This window comes from Gorilla gorilla, chromosome 21 (genome assembly GCF_029281585.2).
Source record: "Gorilla gorilla gorilla isolate KB3781 chromosome 21, NHGRI_mGorGor1-v2.1_pri, whole genome shotgun sequence".
NCBI classification, from domain to species: Eukaryota; Metazoa; Chordata; class Mammalia; order Primates; family Hominidae; genus Gorilla; species Gorilla gorilla.
The window spans coordinates 36,266,302-36,287,219 of record NC_073245.2 but is presented as its reverse complement, the minus strand read 5'-3'; the positions used below and the strand labels follow the sequence as shown (position 1 = coordinate 36,287,219).

The 20,918-nt window shown below is 46.6% G+C and overlaps 1 protein-coding gene across 1 annotated transcript; it reads right to left on the bottom strand.

The window, feature by feature from the left end:
* Positions 1-597: 597 nt before the first annotated feature.
* On the bottom strand, positions 598-18,361 carry LOC115931727 (protein FAM182B). Its single transcript, XM_063702394.1, is given in 3 exon segments — positions 598-6,125; positions 12,989-13,088; positions 17,751-18,361. Coding segments are annotated over 3 exon segments (627 nt in total). The 5' UTR covers positions 17,802-18,361; the 3' UTR covers positions 598-5,649.
* Between the last annotated feature and the right edge of the window lie 2,557 nt (positions 18,362-20,918).

Here is a 20,918-nt window from a genome sequence, read left to right as displayed (position 1 = left end):
TACATTCCTTGGCCTCCATGGCTCCCTGGACTTCAGGAAACATCTAGGAATGGAGTCCAAGTCCACTTTGACTCAGAGCTGTGGGATGTCAACAAGATGCTTCCCCTCTCTGGTCCTCAATGTCTTTGTCTATTACACGAGAGGATGGTGCCAGCTCAGCGAGCTCCACGGGGCTGGGGCAAATGGGACAGGGAGGGTGACAATGTTTTGTGGACAGAGAGGAGGAATTCTGTGTGGCTACCAGAAAGGCACCATGTTTATTTGACAATTTCAAACATGACAGAACTGCAGAACACAGACATCAAGACTCCCCTGTAATTCCATTTGGAGTCTAAAGCTTAGATTTTGTTTTGTTTAGGCAGTGGCAAACATTATGTATAGATATAGATGTGGGATCATAAAATGTGTTTAAAAGTTATTGATGCAGGACAACTTTGCATATCAATACAGAAGCATTTATTTTATTTGTTTTAATAGCTGTGAAATATCCCACTGTATGAAAAGACTAAAATCTGTCCTTGTGTTGTGGATATTTGGATTGATGAACCATTGGAATGAAACAGAGAGGGCAATCAAAGCATTTGACAGCCTGGCAGATCAAAGTGAGAGGTTTATTACAGAAGACAGTAATGCTAAAAGGGGAGGAGAGCTAAGTGAATCCACCTGCTGCAATCAGAGCCCAGAATCCCACCACCCTAAGATGCAGGGGACAACGCGGCCAAAAGGGCAGAGGCCCCCAGGGCTCCCAGCCGTGCCAGATGCAAACTTGTAATCCCACCCTGTGTGTGGGCTTCCTATGCCCTGGACAGTCTTTCCTGAGGCAGAGGCTGTTTTAAGAGCTTAGAGCACATATTCTACAACAGAATTTCTTATGAATGAGGTCCCTGTTCTGTGCTCCTCACCTATCCTGGGCCCTTTTCCCAACTTGACTTTTGGTAGTGGGTGGATAGAGGCCCCAGGTAAACAACAGGCCCCAGGTGGACATCAGGGCTCAAGTGGACACACAGGTTCCAGGTGTATATCAGGCCCCACGTATATACCATTTTCCTGGTACGTATTAGTAACCAAGGGGACACTGGACTCCAGGTGTACATCAGGCTCACAGGTGAACATCCAGGCCCCATATGGACACCAGCCTACAGGTGAGCATCAGGCTGTAGGAGGATACCCAGGCCTTAGGTAGATATCAGGCCCTATAAGGACACCAGGCCTCAGGTGGACATCAGGGCCCAGTTGGGGACTCAGGTTCTAGGAAGACACCCAGGCCTCAAGTAGCATCAGGACCAAGGCGGATACTAGACTCCAGGTGGACATCAGGCCCTAGTTGGACACTAGGCCCTAGGTGGACACCTGGGACCATGGTGACCATCAGGCCCCAGATTAACTCCAGGCCTTAGGTGAACATCTGATCCCAGTTGGATATCAGACCCCAGGAGAACATCAGTCCCCAGGTGGATATCAGCTTCCAAGTTGACATCAGGCCACAAGTGGATACTGGACTTGAGGTGTACATCAGGCCTCAGATGGACACCCAGGCCCCAGGTGTACAGCAGGCTCAGGTGGAAATCAAGGCACAGGTAACACCATGCCCTAGGTGGTTACCTAGGCTTCAGGTAGACATCAGACCCCAGGTGGACACCTGGGTCTCAGGTGGTCATCAGGCCCTAGGTGGAAACTCAGGTCCCACGTGCACATCACGTTCCAAGTGGACATCCAGGCCCCATGGTGATACCCAGGTTCCAGGTGGGCACTGGGCCCCAGATGAACACCAGGCTCCGGGTGGATACCAGAACCTGGGTGGACACCCAGCTCTGAGGTGGATATCGGGCTCCAGGTGGACATCAAGCCTCAGGTAGATATCTAGTCCCCAGGTGGACATAAGACCCCGGCTCGACACCAGACCCTGGGTGGATACCTAGGTCTCGGGTGGATGCATCTCCAGCTGAACATCAGGCTCCAGGTGGACACCCAGGCCCTAGGTGAACACTAGGTCTTAGGTGGACATTAGGCCCCAAGTGGACAACCAGGTCCCAGGTGGACACCCAGCCTTAACATGGACATCAGGCCCTAGGTAGACAGCAGGTTCAAGGTGCATATGAAGCTCACAATAAACACCGGTCCCCAGGGAGATCCTTGTCCCCAGGTGAACACCAGCACCCAGGAAGACATCCACCTCCACCTGCACATCATTCCCCAGGTGTATACCTAGGCCCTGTGGGAGCACCAGGCCCCAAGTGAGTACATAGATCCCTGGTGGCCATTAGGCACCAGGTTGACACCCAGGGCTTAAGTGGACACGAGGCCCCAGATGAATGCTAGTCCCCAGGTGGATAAATAGGCCCCAGGCACACATCAGATCTGAGATCTATACTCAGTCTTCAGGTGGACACTAGGCCCCAGGCAGACACCAGACCCCAGGTGGATACCAGGCCCTATGTAGACACCAGTCTGCAGGTGGACAGCAGGCCCCAAGAAGACATTATGCCCTGGGTTGACACCTAGGCTTCAGGGCAACACTAGGCCACAAGTGGTTACTTATGCCCCAGGTGGACATCAAGCCTTAGTGGAATTCCTAGTCACCAACTGAACATCAGGCCACAGGTGGATGCCCAGGCTCTAGGTGAATACCAGGTCTCACATGGACATTAGGCCCCAGGTGAACATCAAGCCCCAAGTGAATATCTAGGTTCCTGGTGAACATCAGGACCCAGGTGGCACTCAGGCCCTACACTCAGGCCAAAAGCAGAAATCAGAACATATGTGGACACTCAGGGCCCAGGTGGCTATCAGGACCCAGGTTTATATCACTTTCCTGGTAGACATCAGTAACCACGTAGACACTGGACTTCAGGTATACATCAGGTTCCTAGGTGGACACCCAGGCCCCAGGTGGACACCAGCCTACAAGTGGACATCAGACCACAGGAGGACACCCAGGCCCCAGATAGATATCAGACTCCAGAGGAACACCCAGGCCTCACGTGGACATCAGGTCCCAGGTTAATTCCAGGCCCCAGATGGAACTCAGGCCCCACCTGGACACAAGTCCCTAGGTAGATACATAGGCTCTGTAGGCCCTGGGGAACATCAGGCCTTAGGTGAAGTTCTAGGCTACAGGTGGACATCTTGCTCCAGTTGGACATCTGGTCCCAAGTGGACATTGGTCTCCAGGTGGACATAAAGTCCCAAGTTGGACACCAGGCACCAGGAGGACTTTAGTCCTCTCTGGTGAACACCAGCTTCCAGGTTGACATCAGGCTACAAGTTGACACCTAGGGCCCAGATGGACATGTGGCCCCATATGAACACTAGTCCCCAGTCAGCTAGGGCCTGGGTCCCCCTGGAGCCTGATGCTTAGCTAGAGACTGGATATCCACCTGAGGCCAAGGTATCTACCCAGGGACTGGTGTCAAAGTGGGGCCTGATATCCACCTGGGGACTAGGTATCCACCTGGGGACTAGATATCCACCTGGGGACTATGTATCCACCTGGGGACTATGTATCCACCTGGGGACTAGGTATCCACCTGGGGACTAGGTATCCACCTGGGGACTTTGTATCCACCTGGGGACTAGGTATCCACCTGGGGACTATGTATCCACCTGGGGCTTGATGTCCACCTCGAGCCAGATGACCTTCTGGAGTCTGATGTCCACCACAGGCCTGGGTGTCCATCTGGGGCCTGGTGTTGATTTGGATTCCAATGTCTACCTGGAACCTGGGGCTATGTTGTCCATTTGGAGCCTGGAGTTTTCACCTGGGGCCTAATAGACATCTGGCCACAGTAAACATCAGCCTGGGGCCTGGTTGTCCACTTAGAGCCTGGAGTTTTCACCTAGGGCCTGAAGATCACCTGGGACCCGGGTGTCCACCTGGGACATCAGGCTCCAGGTTTACACCCAGGCTCCAGGGTACAACAGGCCCCAAAAGAACTCCAGACCATATTAAACATCAAGTCTCAGGTGGATGCCCCGGCCCCATGTGTACACCAGGCCCCAAGTAGACAGTGGACACCAGATGAACATTAATCCCAAGGTTGACACCCATACTACAGGTGGGTATCAGGCCCCAGGTGAATACCTATCCTTCAGGTGTGCATCGGTCCCCAGGGAAACATAAGGCCACAGATAGACATCAGGTTTCAGGTGCACATCTGGCTCCAGGTAAACATCAGGCCTTAGGTGGATACCCAATCCCCAGGTGGACATCAGAGACCAGGTTGACACAAAAAAATCCCAGTGGGTATCATGTCCCAGTGGACGTCCAGGCTCCAGGTAAACACCCCAGCCCCACTGTAACCGTAACCACCGTAACGAGAAATGGTAGGTCTAAGTACCATCATGCTCCTTGCTCACAAAAGGATGCATAGATATTTTATTCAAAATACAACTCCATTCATCACTCTGAGCAGCGATGTGTAGAAAGGAAAAGAAAAATAAAACAGGCCTCAAGGAATCCATCCAAAATGAGGTAGATATTATAAGGGACAGAAATCCCCAAATGAAATGTTATAGTTGACATAGAATAGTCTTTAAAAGCCATTAATTTTCTCGCACATTTGATTCAAGGCATTATTTCCAGAGACTGAACCTAGAAAGAATTGCTTAAGACTAGGAGTCTTGTTCCATCCTAGATCCCACACTGTTGAACATCTATACTTAGTACACCACATTATACATAGCACTGGCATGACCTGTGTGCATTTAATTTTCTAATCCTTGTTCATCTCTGGTGTGTATATATATATATATATATATATATAACCTATGTAACATACATACATACAAGTACACACACACACAAAAAGTATATAAGGGTAGGATAGTATAATTGTGCAGTAACGCTTTTTGTGAAAGTGGTGGAAAGTGGATTGCGTTGGCGACATGCTGTAATGTGCTTCCATTGGCAGAAGTGAGGCTTTCAAAACTAGTCGTTTTCATTTTTCTCTAGCAACTGGGAATATTAATAATTGAAGATGTGTTGGTATAAAAATAATCATAATAATCACAATGAAGTGGTGTTAATAATTATATCACAAGATATAATAAACATTATAGATTTTATAAGATGTCAAAAAAATGCCATAAAATCTTTCAGATGATTGACATGTTAAATGCGGCCTCCTGTGCCGCCCTGGGGCGCCACTCTTGCTGGGTTCTTGGCGGAGCTCACCCTACTCCACCTGCTCAGCCCAGGCTCCTGCACCCCGGAGTCACACCATGGGAGCGAGGACGCTGCCGCGGCCCTAGACAAGGACAATGAGGAGGGGGTGCACGTGGAGTCTCCACGGATAGGCTGGACGCCGGGCAGGAGCCTTTGCAGGGGTGCACAGCCTCATCTGGAAGCCCTCGTCACTGCCCAGTGCCTGCTGCGCCCTGTGAGCTCCGCGGCGGTGGAGCCAGGCCTGCACTACCTGCTCTCGGCCCCGCCTGCGGACCCTCTGCCCTTTGTCTTGCCCATGGGGCCCGGGGCCTCAGCTGGCCCGGGGTTTCTGAAGTTAGCTGACGATGGGCTGGCCTCTGGGACTGGGTCGTAGGCCTTGTGCACTGGCTGCCACTTCACCAGCGCCAGGCCTACCCGCGATGCTGCCGGAGATGCGGGATGCCCGGGCTTGGGCTCTGCTGGGTGCCCTGGCGCTGCGAACCCCGTCACCTTCCATCGCGGCCACCATGCTGCCTGCTGGTCAGCCCTGGTCTGCAGCCTTCCTGGGACCACTCCGGCCCCAAGGAGGCATCACTCACAGCCGCTTGCGACACCGGGGCCGCCTGAATCTCCGCCAGGGCTGCGCCGCGCAAGTGGCTCCAGCCAGCCAGCTCTGGCCCATGAGCAGGACTTTCCGCTCCCCCAGAAGATTGCCCTGGGCAGCGATACACGGCTATGGAGGATGTAGCGGATACCTTCCGAAGTTTGTGGACACTCTTCTGCCACACCAAAAGTTTCACCATCAGCTGCGGTGCCAACTGAGGCGCAGAGACCCCTCTGGGATGTGGACCAGGCAGTGACTTTGCTGGGCATCCGCAGTGCTGACCAGCCCAAGTGCAGATCCCCACTTCGTGTTCCTCCTCCTCCACATTCCACATTCAAAGTTCTCTCACCATTTCTAAGCAGGAGAAATCAAAAGAAACTGAAATCAGAAAGAAAGAGAGAGAGAGAGAGAGAAAGCCATGAGCAAAAAAAAAGAGCAAAACCTTTTGGAAACATAAAACGCCCCAAAGCCAAAAACTAATTCTTACCTCTTTTAAACCTTCTGCACTTCTCCAACGATGAATGATTTGTTTCTTTTAACCACTGGCAATTCGTAATTATTAACTTCTCTGGCATTAATAAATAGAAATTGAATCACATGTGGGAGTATAATTTGTATTATATGAAGGTTTTCATATTTTAAAAAATAATTGTCCAGTTTTTCTCCATGGATTAACAATTAATGGGAAATTTTCAACATTGCTGTGTTAATGTCTCCTGAGATAATTAGATGTGAATAATTTTTATAAACAGAATTTCCTGGGTGGAATTTCTCATCTTCAGGAGCTCCATAAATAACCGTGTCCCAAGAGAACTGTGAATTTGGGAACTGCAAGAACTGAGTCCCAACTCGTCCAGCCTGGAAGCTTTTGGGTGATCACTCTTGCAGGTGACTTCACTGCCTTTGTTGAAGGGCCAGTGAGAGCCTGGGGGTTTCAACCTGCAAGAGCCTTACCATTTTAGGGTTAGCATTCACAATGAGGAAAAGGCATACTTTTTTGATATTCTCCGTATGTAACAAAAATAGCTACCAAAACAAAGCAAAGTGTGAGTGGTGACTATTGAGAGGACCCTTTCTATCTTTGCTGGATTCCCAGAGATTTCTGGGTTTCTTTTGGAGTCAATAGTATTTCCATGTTAATTCTGAGCTCTTAAAACCCACAATATGAGTTGCAGCCAGTGACTAGAGTTGCAGCCAGTGACTAGAGTTGCAGCTTGTTAAACTGATCACTGGTGGTACAGCCTTTTCGTTCTGCTCACTTCTTAAAAGGTCAGCTTGGTCAGGGATTAGTGCTACCCTGCCAGAAATAAGCAGTTAGGAATCAAGTAAAGGAGTCAGCTAAAAGCGTAATTACTAAGTAGTGAGGTCACAGCTAGACGGTTGCTGATCTCATTTTCTCTCTGCTGCTGATTTCAAGGCTTTATACCGTGTTCTGATGTAACATAGAATGTATAGTATGAAGTACAAACAGTCTGTTAGCTTCTTGGGGCTATACTCCGTTACTGGAGCAGGGGACAACAATTTGAAGGACATTACTACTTAGACAGTTTAATCTGCCTTTGGCTAGAATAAATTTCAAGTTCCAAGGGCTGGGTTCAGTTGTTATGCAAATTTAGATTGTTGCCGTAAAATTTCCAAAAAAAAAGGATAGGACTCTTCAGATGAAATAAGAATTTAACTGTATTTGAACCCTGTTGAAGGCCAGACAAGTTTAGGCAAAATCCCATGACTGAATACTCTGATGAGTCCCTTTAAATTCCGACTTATAATCTATGTTGGTAAATATGATACGTGCACTGGAAAAGGATGTGTATTCAGTAGTTGTTGAGTGTCACGTTCTGTATATGTCAGTTTATGTCAAGTTTGTTCATTGTGTTCATCAAATCTCCCTTTCTCTTATGGATTTTTTTCTGTTGGTTCCATCGGTAATTGAAAGGTATGTTAAAATCTATATTGTAGATTAGTCCATTTTTCTTTTAGTTATATCAGTTTCTGTATTAAATAAGTTGAAGGGATATTTTATATTTATACATATTTAAAATTGGCATACTTTTCTAGTGACTGACATCGTAAAATCTTTTTTATCTTAGCAATATTTCTTGGCTTAAGTCTAAACTGTCAATAATAACATAGCAACATAAGCTTTGCGCTGATTAGTGTTTGCAGGCATGTTTTCCATTGTTTTACTTCCAAATGTCTGGATTCTTGTATTCAGATAAATTAATTAAAACATAAAAATAAATATAAAGCATTAAAAAGTAAATATTCTAAAAATCCAGCCAGAGATGTTTCACTTTTAATTGAAGTGTTTAGGACCACGGCTCTCACACTGTGTGCTAAGGTGCCCTGAGATGCTGTGTTTAACTGACAGGGGCACCAGTGGATAGCGTGTGAGTCTGTGTATGTGTGTGTGTGTATTCGAGATGGGGGTCTCACTCTGTCCCCCAGGCTGGAGTGGAGTGGTGAGGTCTAGGCTCACTGCAGCCTCTGCCTCCCTGAGCAGCTGGGACAACAGGCATGCAGCAATATGCCTGGCTAAGTTTTCTAATTGTAGTAGAGACAGGGTTTTGCCATGTTGCCCAGGCTGTATATTTTTGAGAGAAACAAAGCAACATTTGCTGGAGACCTTAAGAACTACTAGCCTGAGGCAGTTCAGAGTTTCAAAAGTAGTTAGTTAGAAGTGCATTTCTTTACCTTTAAGGTGGGTGTTGTTAATTACCGTGATAAAAGCAGGTATTGTGCTAAAGTCAGTGTGGAATAGGAATAAGGTCCAGTGGGTGAGATCCAGTCCGATTTTAAGACTTGGAAAGTTGTGCTGTGTGCCCAACAGGCACACACATCCCATTAGTAAGTAAATTGTGCTTTATTAAGAAAGAAACAAAATTACTGTTTCTACTTCCATTGCGTGTTATTTTTTATGTATACTTGCAAATCCATCACCAAAATAAAAATAATGAACATATCCAGCACTCATAAAAGTTTCCCCTTGCCCTTTTATAATCCCAAACTTTTTGTATCTTCCTACCTTACCACTCTCCCTGGCAATCACCAATCTGTCACTATAAAATAGTTTGCCTTGTCTAGACATTTATACAAATGAAGTGTAGTATGGACCCTTTTTAGGAGGGGTCTGGCATCTTGCACACAGCATAATTATTTTGAGATTCAGCTGTATTGCAGGCATAAATAGGCCATTAATTTTATGACTGAGTAGTATTCTATTGTGCAGATCGGTCACAACTTATATATCCATTTGCCTGCTGATGGGTTTTTGCATTGCTTCTGGTTTTGGACTTATGCAAATACATTTGCAATGAACATTCATGTATATAAGTTCTTCTAACTTTGAGTAAATATTAGGAGTGTAATAATTAATAGGTTTAGGTTTAGTTTTAAGAGACTGTCAAAACGTTTGCCAAAATGGTTGTACCATTTTATATTTTTATCAGCAGTATATAAGAATTCCACACTCTTGCCAACATTTTGAATGGGCCTTCTTTTAAAATTTTAGACATTTTCATGTTTGTACAATAGTATTTTATTGTGGTTCCATAATGCCTAATAATATTTAGTATCTATGTACTTACATGCCATCTGTATATATTTGGTAAAGTGTATGTTCATGTTTATTTTGCTTCTTTCTTTCTTGTTTTTTTCTTTGCTTATTTTCTCATTATTAAATTTTAATAGTTTCTTTATATACTCTGGATTCAAATCCCTTATTAGATATGAGACTTGCCAGTATTTTCCCCTTGAGTTTTCTTTTTTGTTCTCATAACACTATCTTTCAAATAGCAGATGCTTTTAATTTTGATGGGGTCCAATTTATTAATTGTTCTTGTGCATTTGGTTTTTGGGGCTTCATCTAAGACATTTTTGATAAACTGAATATTACAAAGATTTTTTTTCTGTATTTTCATCTAAAAGTTCATAGCTTTTAATACTTTATTTTATATTTAAGTCAATGGTCCCATAAGCGAGAGAGCTTTAACCCAAGTCGCTGTCATGCATAGCTGGACCCAGGGGCTTATATAAAATCATCAAGAAATGTTCTCCTTCTTTCTCTTGACACTTTTCCTTTTGTTTTAGCCTCATTTTTTCCTTCTGAAGATGACTCTCTTCTCTCTCTGTAGCAAGAGATAGTGCTACAAATAACACACTTACTTTGTCCTCGCAGACCACAGTGGTAGAAAAAGCAAGAGTCCTTCCTGATGATTCCAAAAAAAAGTACTGAAACAGTTGCTATGATCCAAGGGTAGAGTCTCACAGGGTTTCACTGTGTTAGCTAGGATGGTCTTGATCTCCTGACCTTGTGATCCGCCCACCTTGGCCTCCCAAGGTACTGCAATTACAGGCATGAGCTACCATGCCCGGCCACAAGACACAGATTTTCTATATGCACATCAAGGAAGGTGGTGTTTTAGGTTGCTATAGGACAGAGCTATCCTGTATTCCAGTTGGTTTTTTTTATGATCACCTCTAGGGCTGGGGCTGGTAGGTTGGGTCAGGCTTAGTTGGTTCTCATTGAAATGGTCCTCAAAGAAAAGGGGGGCTCTCAAGAGGAGAGTTGCTGAACACCCCACCCAAAAATAGCCACTGTGTACATACCTACAATTCCTTGACATTTTATAAGCAACCGGTTAGGTTGAAAATGACTAGAAATTCAGTTGTCATTAACTTTCCTGTATAATGTCAGTAGAATGAGCCATACATTTCACATGTTGTGGGTTATGTCCGTGATAGTCATTTCTGTATATTAAGTATCAATTTGGAGTATCATCTGACGAAATATAATATTTTGTGACGTTATCCTTAAATTAATATTTTTAGGATAAAGAATTGTAGGATAAAAGAAAAGTCTGGGATAGAAATAAAAGAATAGAGAAAATAGGAGCATGGATATACCGCAGAAAATGGCCAAACAGGAAAAGTACTTGTGAGAGATATTGAAGTACACAATTGATATCACATAGACCTCCAGGAAATTACAACTACTGGCATAAGAACAAACTATCTGAATAGTCTTTGCTGATACTGAGTCTTTTCTGCTTGCAAAAGAAGTAAGAATGGTAAGGAATTGGGACATTGTTCAGATAGACCTCAATGCATTTATTCATTTACCTGTTGATGGGGTTTGGGGGTATTAATGAAAGATGTTAATAAATAATAATTGGCATGTGAGGTAATCATAATTGATTTGTCCATTTGGTCTGAAGAAAATTTTGCCTACCTTCTTTTTTGTCGAGGGATTCATTTTTAATGTCATGTTGCATTCTATGGCTTACTAAATGTGTAATTGCTTATTTATGGATTCTGAAGAATTTTATAAAATGTATTTGCCAAACATTTTGAAAGCTTAGAACTTTTCCAAGGAAGAGGTTCTTTAGTGCTTTAGTGCTGCCCTGACAAATATGGTAGCCACAGCCATGTGAATATTGAACACTTGAAATGTGGCTAGGCTGGACTGAGATGTGCTGTCAGGGTAAAACACACACCAGTTTTTGAAGACTTAGTAGGAAATAAAATTAAACATATCTAATTAATAACTTTTATATTGGTTAGACATTGAAATAATATTTTGTATGTATTTTACATATGCATTCATGGGTATGTGTAATTAATATCTTCATATGAAATACTTCTCAATTACAATTGGAAGAATGATGACTTTGTGGTGGAGAAATCTGGCACAAACTTGATCATGTGCCTCCTGCTGGGATGTCCTAGGAAGACCACAGCATTATTTCTGTGGTTTTCTTGTGAAAGATACATGACCTAAGTCTGGATGTGGAAACACATCAGATGGAAAAAGGTGAACACATCCTTCATAAATGCGTATGCTCTTAAAACTCTTAAGGTTATGAAAAACAGGGAAAAACAGAGGAACTCTTTGAAGTTGAAAGAGCTTAAGAGACATGACAATTAATGCAATGGGAAATCCTGGATTGGATCCTGAATTACAAAGTTCAAAAAAAATGTATTTAGGGCACAACTGAGAAAATTTGGATGAGATTATAGCATCTGTTGATTGGACAGTAGTGTTGGGTGAATGCTGATATCCTGATGTGGATGATTATATTCTGGTTATGAGAACTTTTCCCAGATTCCTCATCGTTTGCCCAGTGGGTTCATGGACAATGTGGTGATGGTAGCAGGAGAAGATGCTACACGTTTCCAATAACATGAACTTCCCTGCAGCAGTGCTGCCTACTGCCCAGATGAGTGCCCTGACTGCCGACAATGAGCAATGCTGAGACCCTGGAAAGAGGAACTGCCTTGCCTAGACCAGACAGATTTCTGGTAATGTGGTAATAATATTTTTTCCCTTCCTTCATGGAAGTGGTAAAGAATTGCCCTCACTGGAATAGATGCTTATCAGAATATGGACTCCACTTCATATGCTTCTCATAGCATGAAATTATTTACATTTGCTGAGCTCTTATTCTCTGCTATCGTACAATTACTACTGATGATGGACCTTATTTTACAAGAAAAGAAGTGATGCGATGGGCTTCAGCCCATATTTATTGGTCTTGTGACATCCCACATCACCCAGAGGAATATGACCTCACAAGAATCAGTTACTTCACCAACTGTGAGACCCTGAGGGGCTCGGTTTCTATCCTACAAGATGTGTTAGAAGCCCTGACCCAAGAGCCCTCCTACCCAGAATGCACGGTTTCATGTAGCAAGGATCCTTGTGACGGTGGTGATGATGATGGTGAGGATGGTGATGGTGAAGGTGGAGGTGGTGATAATGAAGTGATAGTTATGTTGAGGATGATGAAGGTGATGATGATGGTGAGAATGGTAAAGGTGAACAAGGTGATGGTGAGAATGGTGATGGTGGTGATTGTGATGGTGATGATAAGGATGGTGATGGCGAAGGTGGTGATGATAATAGTGATAGTTACGGTAAGGATAATAGTGATGATGATGAGGATGATGATGGTGAGAATGGTGATAGTGACGATGATAGTGATGGTAATGATGATAATGATGGTGAGAATGGCGAGGGTAAGAATGGTGATGGCGATGATGGTAGTGTTGGTGATTGTAAGGATGATGATGGCGATCATGGTGATGATGATAATGGTGCTGACTGGGCTATGAGGTAATGGAGGCAGAAAAGTGGCAGTTTCCAGGAAATATAGAGCCAGCTGGGAACTGCAAGGTAACCTTAGTGGGGGTGGAAGATGTAGGGCCCCTGCCTCATTTCTAGACATCTGGGGAAAGCTCACCCCTCACAGTAGTTCCAGGAACCCCTCCATCCAGCATTTCCTTCTCACAATCAGCATGGAGCTTTTGGGGTGCAGAGAAGTGTCTTCTATTCACTGCACTCTGTGGGAAGGGAAAAGGGGGAGTGCTATTTATGAACCCAGTATAATACAGTAGGGTCTCATCTAATAAATTTTGGGAGAGTTTTCAGCTGAAGAGAGGAAGCCTCAGAGAAGTCAGGTAACTTTATCTTCAATAGCATCCAGTTGTGATTTATTGAACAGTTACTATGTGCCAGGGAACATGCTGGGTGGTTCCTTATATGTTATCTCACGAAATCCTACAGCAACACAAGGAGACAGGCGTAACTACCCCATTATAAAAATTGCGGTAAAATAAACTAAAATTTACTGTCTAACTATGTTTAAATTTACATTTCACTGGCATTAAATACATTCGCAATGTTGTGCAACCAATTTCCAGAATGCTTTTCATCTTGTAAAACTACAATTCTGTAACTCATTTAAAAACAACTCGCCAATCACCACCCTCCCCAGGACCTGGTAGCCACCATTCTCCAGTCTGTCTGTATGGATTTGATGACTCTAGGTGCCTTCGAAAAGTGGAATAATACAGCATTTGTCTTTTTGGTCTGGCTTATTTTGCTCAGCCTAATGTCCTCAAGGTTCATTCTTGACGCTGCAGGTGTCAGAATCTCCTTCCTTTTTAAGGCTGAGCACTATTCCACTGTATGCATAGACAGCATTTTGTTGATCCGTCCATCTATCCATGGACACTTGCGTTGCTTCCACCTTTTGGTTATTGTGGATGATGCTGCTCTGAACATGGTTGTGCAAGTATCTCTTCCAGGCTAGCCCCATTATATAGAAGAGCACAGAGAGATTCTGGGAGGAGGGATGACCTGCCCGGGGCCTTTGTTGAGGTCCTGGTGGAGGATCTCCCAGACCTCAAAGGCAGAGCTCCTCTCCTCACCCCACTGCCTTTCTTAGGACCTGCCTCCTGCTTCACCACACAGTGCCCACTCCCTGGTACGAGACTTGCTAAGGCCTCTTGATCCCTGAAAGTTCAGGGACAGGAACTGGTGGGCACAACTACAGTCACTCACTTCTCTGTCCCCTACTGCAGATTCTATGCCAAACAATACATGATAATGACCTGCTTTCCACTCTTTCACCAGATGTGGATGAGGCACCTACTGCATGCCAGGCATGGGTGGGCACTGGACAGAGACCCCTGGGAAATAAGTAGATGTGAGCTCCTCAAGGCCAGGGGCATCCCTTTCACTTGCTGCTACCCTGTGAGGGATGGAGGGGAAACGTGAAGCATTGGAGAAGTGCATGAGTGACCTAGCTCAGATGATGATATCACAGTAACCCTGTTTATTATTTATTATCACCTACCATGTGCCAGGCCTTGCGCAAAGTACTTTGCACACATTACCTGCTGTAAAGCTCAGAGACAACTGTAGAAGTGAATCTGTTATGCTTCCCACTTTACAGGGGAGGAAACTGATGCCCAGAGAGGTGAACCAGTCTTCCCCAGACCTTGCAGCTAGTCTCTGGGATGTGGATCCAGGTGGTCTGACTCAGAGATCCCCTCATCCTCTTGGTTTTTGCTCCTGCAGCCCTCTGGCCTGTCCCCAGGACCCTGTAACCTTGGCCACCCCCAAGATGACCTGGACATGGGCTTCAGCAAAGGCAGCAACCCCAGCATATCTCCATTTGATAGGGAGGAACCTCAGGCCCACCACAGGAGCCCTGGGCTGCAGGTGGTATAGGTGCTGGCTGAACCACAGTGCACCCATGTTGGAGGATGCAGCCTAGGATGGGCAGCAGCAGGAGGTCTGCCTGCCCAACAACTGGTAGTGGTACCTGATAACAAAGGAGGAGAAGGAGGCTTTGGACACAGGTGTGGAGAAGCCCAAGGAGGAAGAAGAAGACTTGGACTATGGGCTGCTTGATGGCCTCAGGGACCCCCTCCCCGAAAAGGAATTTTGAGACTTATACCCAGGGCTGAGATGAAAGTGCTCCCTATTTTCTATCCTGGAACTGCTGCAAACCTCGGTGTGACATCACAGGGCCTCACTTCCCTATTTGTAAAATGGGATTTTATGGGGGTTCCAATGAGAGACTGGACTAAGAGCATTTTGAGAATTGTAAAAAATGTACATTGAGGGAATAATTATTATCAATGGGCCATTGCTCTTCCAATAGTTAGTATTCTTTAGCAAATATTCGAAGGTAAAATGTGATTTATTGAGGAGGTTTGCAGCAGCTGAGGCCCTCAAGAGTCTTTTCTGTCTCCGTTCAAAGCTGGCCTCTGACAGGGACCTTCTTGGTGCTACCCCTGGGCCCCTCATTCTTTGTGCAGGTTTCTTATTTCTATTGCATCTTGTGGTTCCCTGGTGGATGGCATGTTCCATCTTCACTCAGAGCTAACTGCATCTCCTCCAGGCCCATGTCCCTTGTGCAGCACCCATTGCTCCCTCACCAGGATTCAAAACCTTCTGTGACTGACCTCTGCTGACCTCCCAACTTTATCCCCCCTCATTCTTTCTGCTCCTCCAGTTCCATGCCTGTGCCCCTCAATCCTGTGGCTCACACTCTCACCCAAGCTGTTCTCCATCAGGATTTGCTTGGCTCCCTTTTCTGCTAGGCAAATTTGTGTTCATCCTTCCAAGCCTTGCACAGATGTCCTCCTCTGAAAGCTCTCCCTGAGGTCACAGAGTCCTGGAACAAGGTAGTCATTGCTCCTCTGCTGCCTCTGCATTTTGTGCCTTTATCACTTTGGTGTGACTGCCCACCTCCTGCTGAAGGGAGGCATTTTGGCTTTACTCACCTCAGTATCTCCTGGGTCCAGCTGGGTGTCTGTCCCGGCCCAGAATCAGTGCTCATCCAGGGTGTATAGAACTCACAAGGACCCAGGAATGTTTTGCAAATAATACCACCTTCCCACACTTCTCCAATGCTTACTTTCTAAGCTCCTTTACTCTTTGACATTCAAATTTCTAAATGGCCTGTATGTACTTACAAAGCCTGGGAAAATGCCTTCAGAGGACAAACACACCCCACCGGCACAATGTATTTGCATTGACTAGGATTATGGATGAAATTCAGCCTTCTGGCAAATGAATCATTTGGCATTGGCTGAGTATCTGCTCTGTGCCAGATACTAAGCTGTGATCTCTAGAAAGAGACATGAACTACTGACACAGTCCTTGACCTCGAAGAGCTCAGAATCCAGTGAGCTTGATTTCTTGTAAGTTAGAGACAGAGTTCAGAGCAGAAGCTCAGGCAGGAGAAGAGAAGTAAAATGGACACACCAGAGGCAGTGACAGCCACACAGCTGTCTGGGGACACTGAGTGCAGCAACAAAGAGCTTAGGCTGCGTTGGCAGCCCATGAAGGTATCACGGTTTCCTATTGCAGCATCTCAGTGATGCTTTAGTTATGCTGATCTCTGCAAAGCCCCTCTGTGCCCCAGCCCAGGATGGTGACCGCCATGCTGTGGAGAAAAGGGCAGTGACCAGGACCACAGACTCAGAGCTTGAACCCTGGACCACCTGGGAATGGGAGCCCTTCACATGTTCTCTACCTCTGTGTTCAGGTTGGGGGTCCTGGCCAAGGAAGGGAGATGACCCCCATGCTGCATCAAAAGGACACACTCCCAGGAACAGACTTTCTCTTCTTTCTGGGTAATTTCTGCCTCTGCAGTGAATGGTGAAACCAGACACATCCTCTCTGTTGGTATGACACAAAGACAGGCGTTCCTGCTCATGGGCTGAATCTTCAGATGAGGGGAGGTGTAGCACACTCCTGTGCTCTGCTGACTAAGGCAGGGACACATGTCACCCCATCAGAATGAGTGCCAGACCAATGGCTAAAATAAAATCATTTTCAATATTCAAAGGAATCCCCTTCATTCATCTACAAATACTTTTCCTTTTCTTTCTTTTTTTTTTTTTTTTTTGAGATGGAGTTTTGCTCTGTCGCCTAGGCTGGAGTGCATTGGCATGATCTTGGCTCACCGCAACTTCCATCTCCTGGATTCAAGCGATTCTCCTGCCTCAGCCTCTGGAGTAGCTGGGACTACAGGCGCCCACCACCATATGTGGCTAATTTTTGTATTTTTCATAGAGACAAGGTTTCACTATATTAGCCAGGCTGGTCTTGAGCTCCTGACCTTGTGATCTGCCCGCCTTGGCTTCCTAAAGTGCTGGGATTACAGGTGTGAGCCACCGCACCTGGCCCAAGTTTTTTTTCTATAAAACCACATATTGCACTCAGGGTGGGGTAAATGATGCATCATGCCTGCTGGCAACATGGGCCCTATCTGGAAAGCGAGTGCCCACCACCATGGCACAGTTCTGGGCAGTGCCTGTGTGGTGCTGAATCTCAGGAGCAGCCCCAATCTTGTGAACCACAACTACAGGGACCTTAGACATAAGAAAAGACCTCTGGTGGCCAGGCCTGCCAGCAAGCAGATGCTAAGCCTGTCCTAGGGGCCTGCAGGGAGGTCAGGCCAGTGGAGAGGTGGCGAGACCCATTTCTGGTCTCCCCAACTCCCACCCATGTTATGCAATGGGGGCGACCACACACCCGATCTGCCTTGGAGGGTCCTGGTGTGCCCACTGCCTCGCTGAGTTATGAGGGGTGCTGCCTCTCACAGCTCACCGGTATCACATTTGAAGGACAAATTATGTCTTCCCTTCCCCACCCTGTGAACCTCCGTTTCCTCATGTGCACATGGGGGATGATATGCTTACATGGTTATGCAGTGGGGGTATCGATGGGATCCATCTGTCAATACCTTGCATCCAGTGACCACCTGGGGCACACCTGCAGTTCGCAAGCTAGGCTTCCTGCTGCAATGAGGGGAGCAAGCACTGCCTGGAGCCAGGGAGCTTCTCTGAAGGAGGTGTTGGAAAGGACTTGTTCCAGAATTTGGGCTTGTATTGGGAGCTTGGGGGAGGGTTGAAAGAAGCCTTTGCTCCAGATTGGATGCTGTCAGAGGCAGGGTGGATTCTATCACCTGGCATCTTCCCCAATCTTACCTAGAAGGAAGGAAGACAAGACCAAAGCTAACGCTGCAATTGACAAAGGGGTAGTGGTCATGACATAGACACAGGGGAGGGGGTGTGAGGTCATTTTTGTCCATGTTTTGCATGAGCTGAGCCATGATAGCTACCAAGTGACCCTGCTTTGTCTTGACGCATCATGGTCACAGAGCGACCTTGTCTGATGCTGAAAACCTGTGCAGTTCAACAGGAGAACACCAACGTCTTGCCAGCAGTGGCTGCCGTCCTCCTGAGGCCTCGCTGCTCCTCCTCTGGGGCCTACTGCTGACCGTGGGAGGTGTGGAGTGGGAAGGGAATATGCCGTGGGTTTTTTTTGCAGAGCAAGGGCAGGGGACTCTGATGCCTTCAGCTCTGGCCATCCTGAGTGCTGTGATCTGCTTCCCCTGCTTCCTACAACACCCGCAATCCCACCACGCTGCTGCAGTCACTGCCAACTCATAGTGCCTTCTAAGGTCCCCAGTGTCTCCCCTGGGAGGGAAGCAAGTTGCTCATGAAGGTCCCAGGTGGAGGTGCTGAAAGAGTGTGGAGGTGCCTTCTTGAGTGTCAAAGTCTGGGATTCCAGCTTTCAGCCTCAGGCTCCAGGTGTGTGTGCCGAAGTGGAATTTTCTGCTCTCATTCACTCTCCTGTCTGGTCAGAGGAACTTGGGCAGTTTCCTCTCTAGGGGAGGGAAAGGTCCTGGAGAGGTGGCCTTGCCCTGAACTGGGAAGGGGTGGGCCTGGGAAAGCAGGGGCCTCTGCTCTGCCTACTGCTTGCTGACAGCTTGGGCACAGCACTGCCCTCCCTGGGCTCCTGTCTCCTTTCTCTGTATGATTAGGTGGAGGTGGATGGGATTCTGCTTCTACTCCCAGTCCTTGGGCACCATGTCAGGTACTCACACACTTATGACCCCATCTGGTCTTTGGAACAGCACTGGGGGATGGATCTGTCAATCTCACGTTGCAAATGTTTGTTCTAAATCCCACACTCTGAAGTCAGAAAGACCTGGGTTAGCCCTCAGCCACTGACGGTTGCTTGCTATGTGACCTTGGACAAGTCACTGCCCTTCTCTGAGCCTCAACACCCACATTTACACAGGGGAAGAATAATACCTCCCTCTTGGGCTGCTGTGAAGCAGAGCTGATGCGTACATTGCCTCAGGCACATTGCAGGTGCTCAAAGTGTTGGTCTTTCCTTCCCTTTCTAGGTCTCCATTTCCTCATCTACACAGTAGGGAGCAACTCTGTCCTGATTATAAATAAGACAATAGGTGAATGCACTCAGCAAGCCTGGGGGCAGGGATGCGTAGAGAAGCTTCTTGCAAAGGTGAAGAATGTGTGCTCTGAGCCCCGTGCTGAGAGGCAGGTGAGAGGACAGCAAGCCCAGCGACTGAGGCCTACAAAATGCCCCCTGCAGAGAGGGAGGAGGAGCAGTGTTCTAAGGCAGGTGGAAGGCAGCATCCCCAGTGCTTGCAGGAGGAGCAGGACTGTTGTGCTTGCTCAGGTGGGTGGTAGGTTAGGTTCTTAGGTATCTGCTGGGTATCAGATGCTGCACAAGCATCATCTCCGTGAACTTAATCTTTCCATCATCCCTGAGAGGTGGGCATTACAGGGGCATAGTGGGATTGAAACACAGGTCCCCTGAGCCTGTGCCTTTTCTACAAGGCAATTTAGTTCACATGTAATAATAGGACCCAAAAATACACCTGCTATGCTGTGCTCACCTGATTTCACAACATCCTTGTGACCTGCGAGGTTGGTGTACTCTCATCATTTTATGGATGAGAAAACTGAAGCTCAGAGAGGGTGAATAATTTGCTCATCCTTCCAAAGAACTAAAGGGAAGAGAGGTGCTATAGCTGTGGGGCCTTCTATTCCTGGTAGGAAGTGTGCAGTGCCCCAGGCTATTCTGACCCTAGTGCAGGCAGGAGAAAAGGCACATCAACAAATCCAGCAGCAAGCTTCCACTGAGGGCCTCCCTGACCTTTCCTTGCACTAGTGCTGAGGGAGAAACAGGCTTGTTCCTTCACCTAACATGGCTTCTTGCCGCCCCCAGGATAAAGGTCAGAGTCCTCAGGTCTGTGTTTGAGAGTCTTCATGGTCTGGTCCCACCTGCGTTTCCAGCCAAATCCTCCACCAGGGTCCCCAGTGCAGCAGCCCTGGCCACCTGTCCCATCCTACCATCCCGACTTGACTCAAGCTGCTCCCTCTGTCCCATGCTCTTCACACATAGAACAAGGAGAAGCTTGATAAAGGCTAACCTGAATTTTCCATTTGAGAGCATTTTCAGCTTCTGGAAACAGACATTTCACCCAAAATTCCAGATTCCCTGCTTCTCTGAAAATAAATAAATAAATACATACATCCATACAGAGATACATACATACAGAGATACATACATACATACATACAGTGCAGTGGTGTGATCTCCACTCACCACAACCTCCGCCACCCAGTTTCAAGTAAGTCTCCTGCCTCAGACTCCTGAGTAGCTGGGATTTACAGGCATGCACCACCATAGCCGGCTAATTTTCATGTAGTTTTTTTTAGTAGAGATGGAGTTTCATGATGTTGGTCAGGCTGGTCTCCAACTCCTGACCTCAGGTTATCTACCAGCCTCGGCCTCCCAAAGTGCTGGGATTACAGGTGTCAGCCACCTCACTTGTCCAGTCTGCACTATTCCTTAGTGTCAATTTGAGCCAAACAATGTCTTTCTCATTTGGACGTGACCTTCAGGGTCTAATTTTTCTATTTTTAGTATAGACCAGGTTTTTTTTTTTTTTTTTGACAGAGTTTCATTCTTGTCCCCCAGGCCGGACGGTGCAGTGGCATGATCTCAGCTCAATGCAACCTCCGCCTCTGGGGTTCAAGTGATTCTTC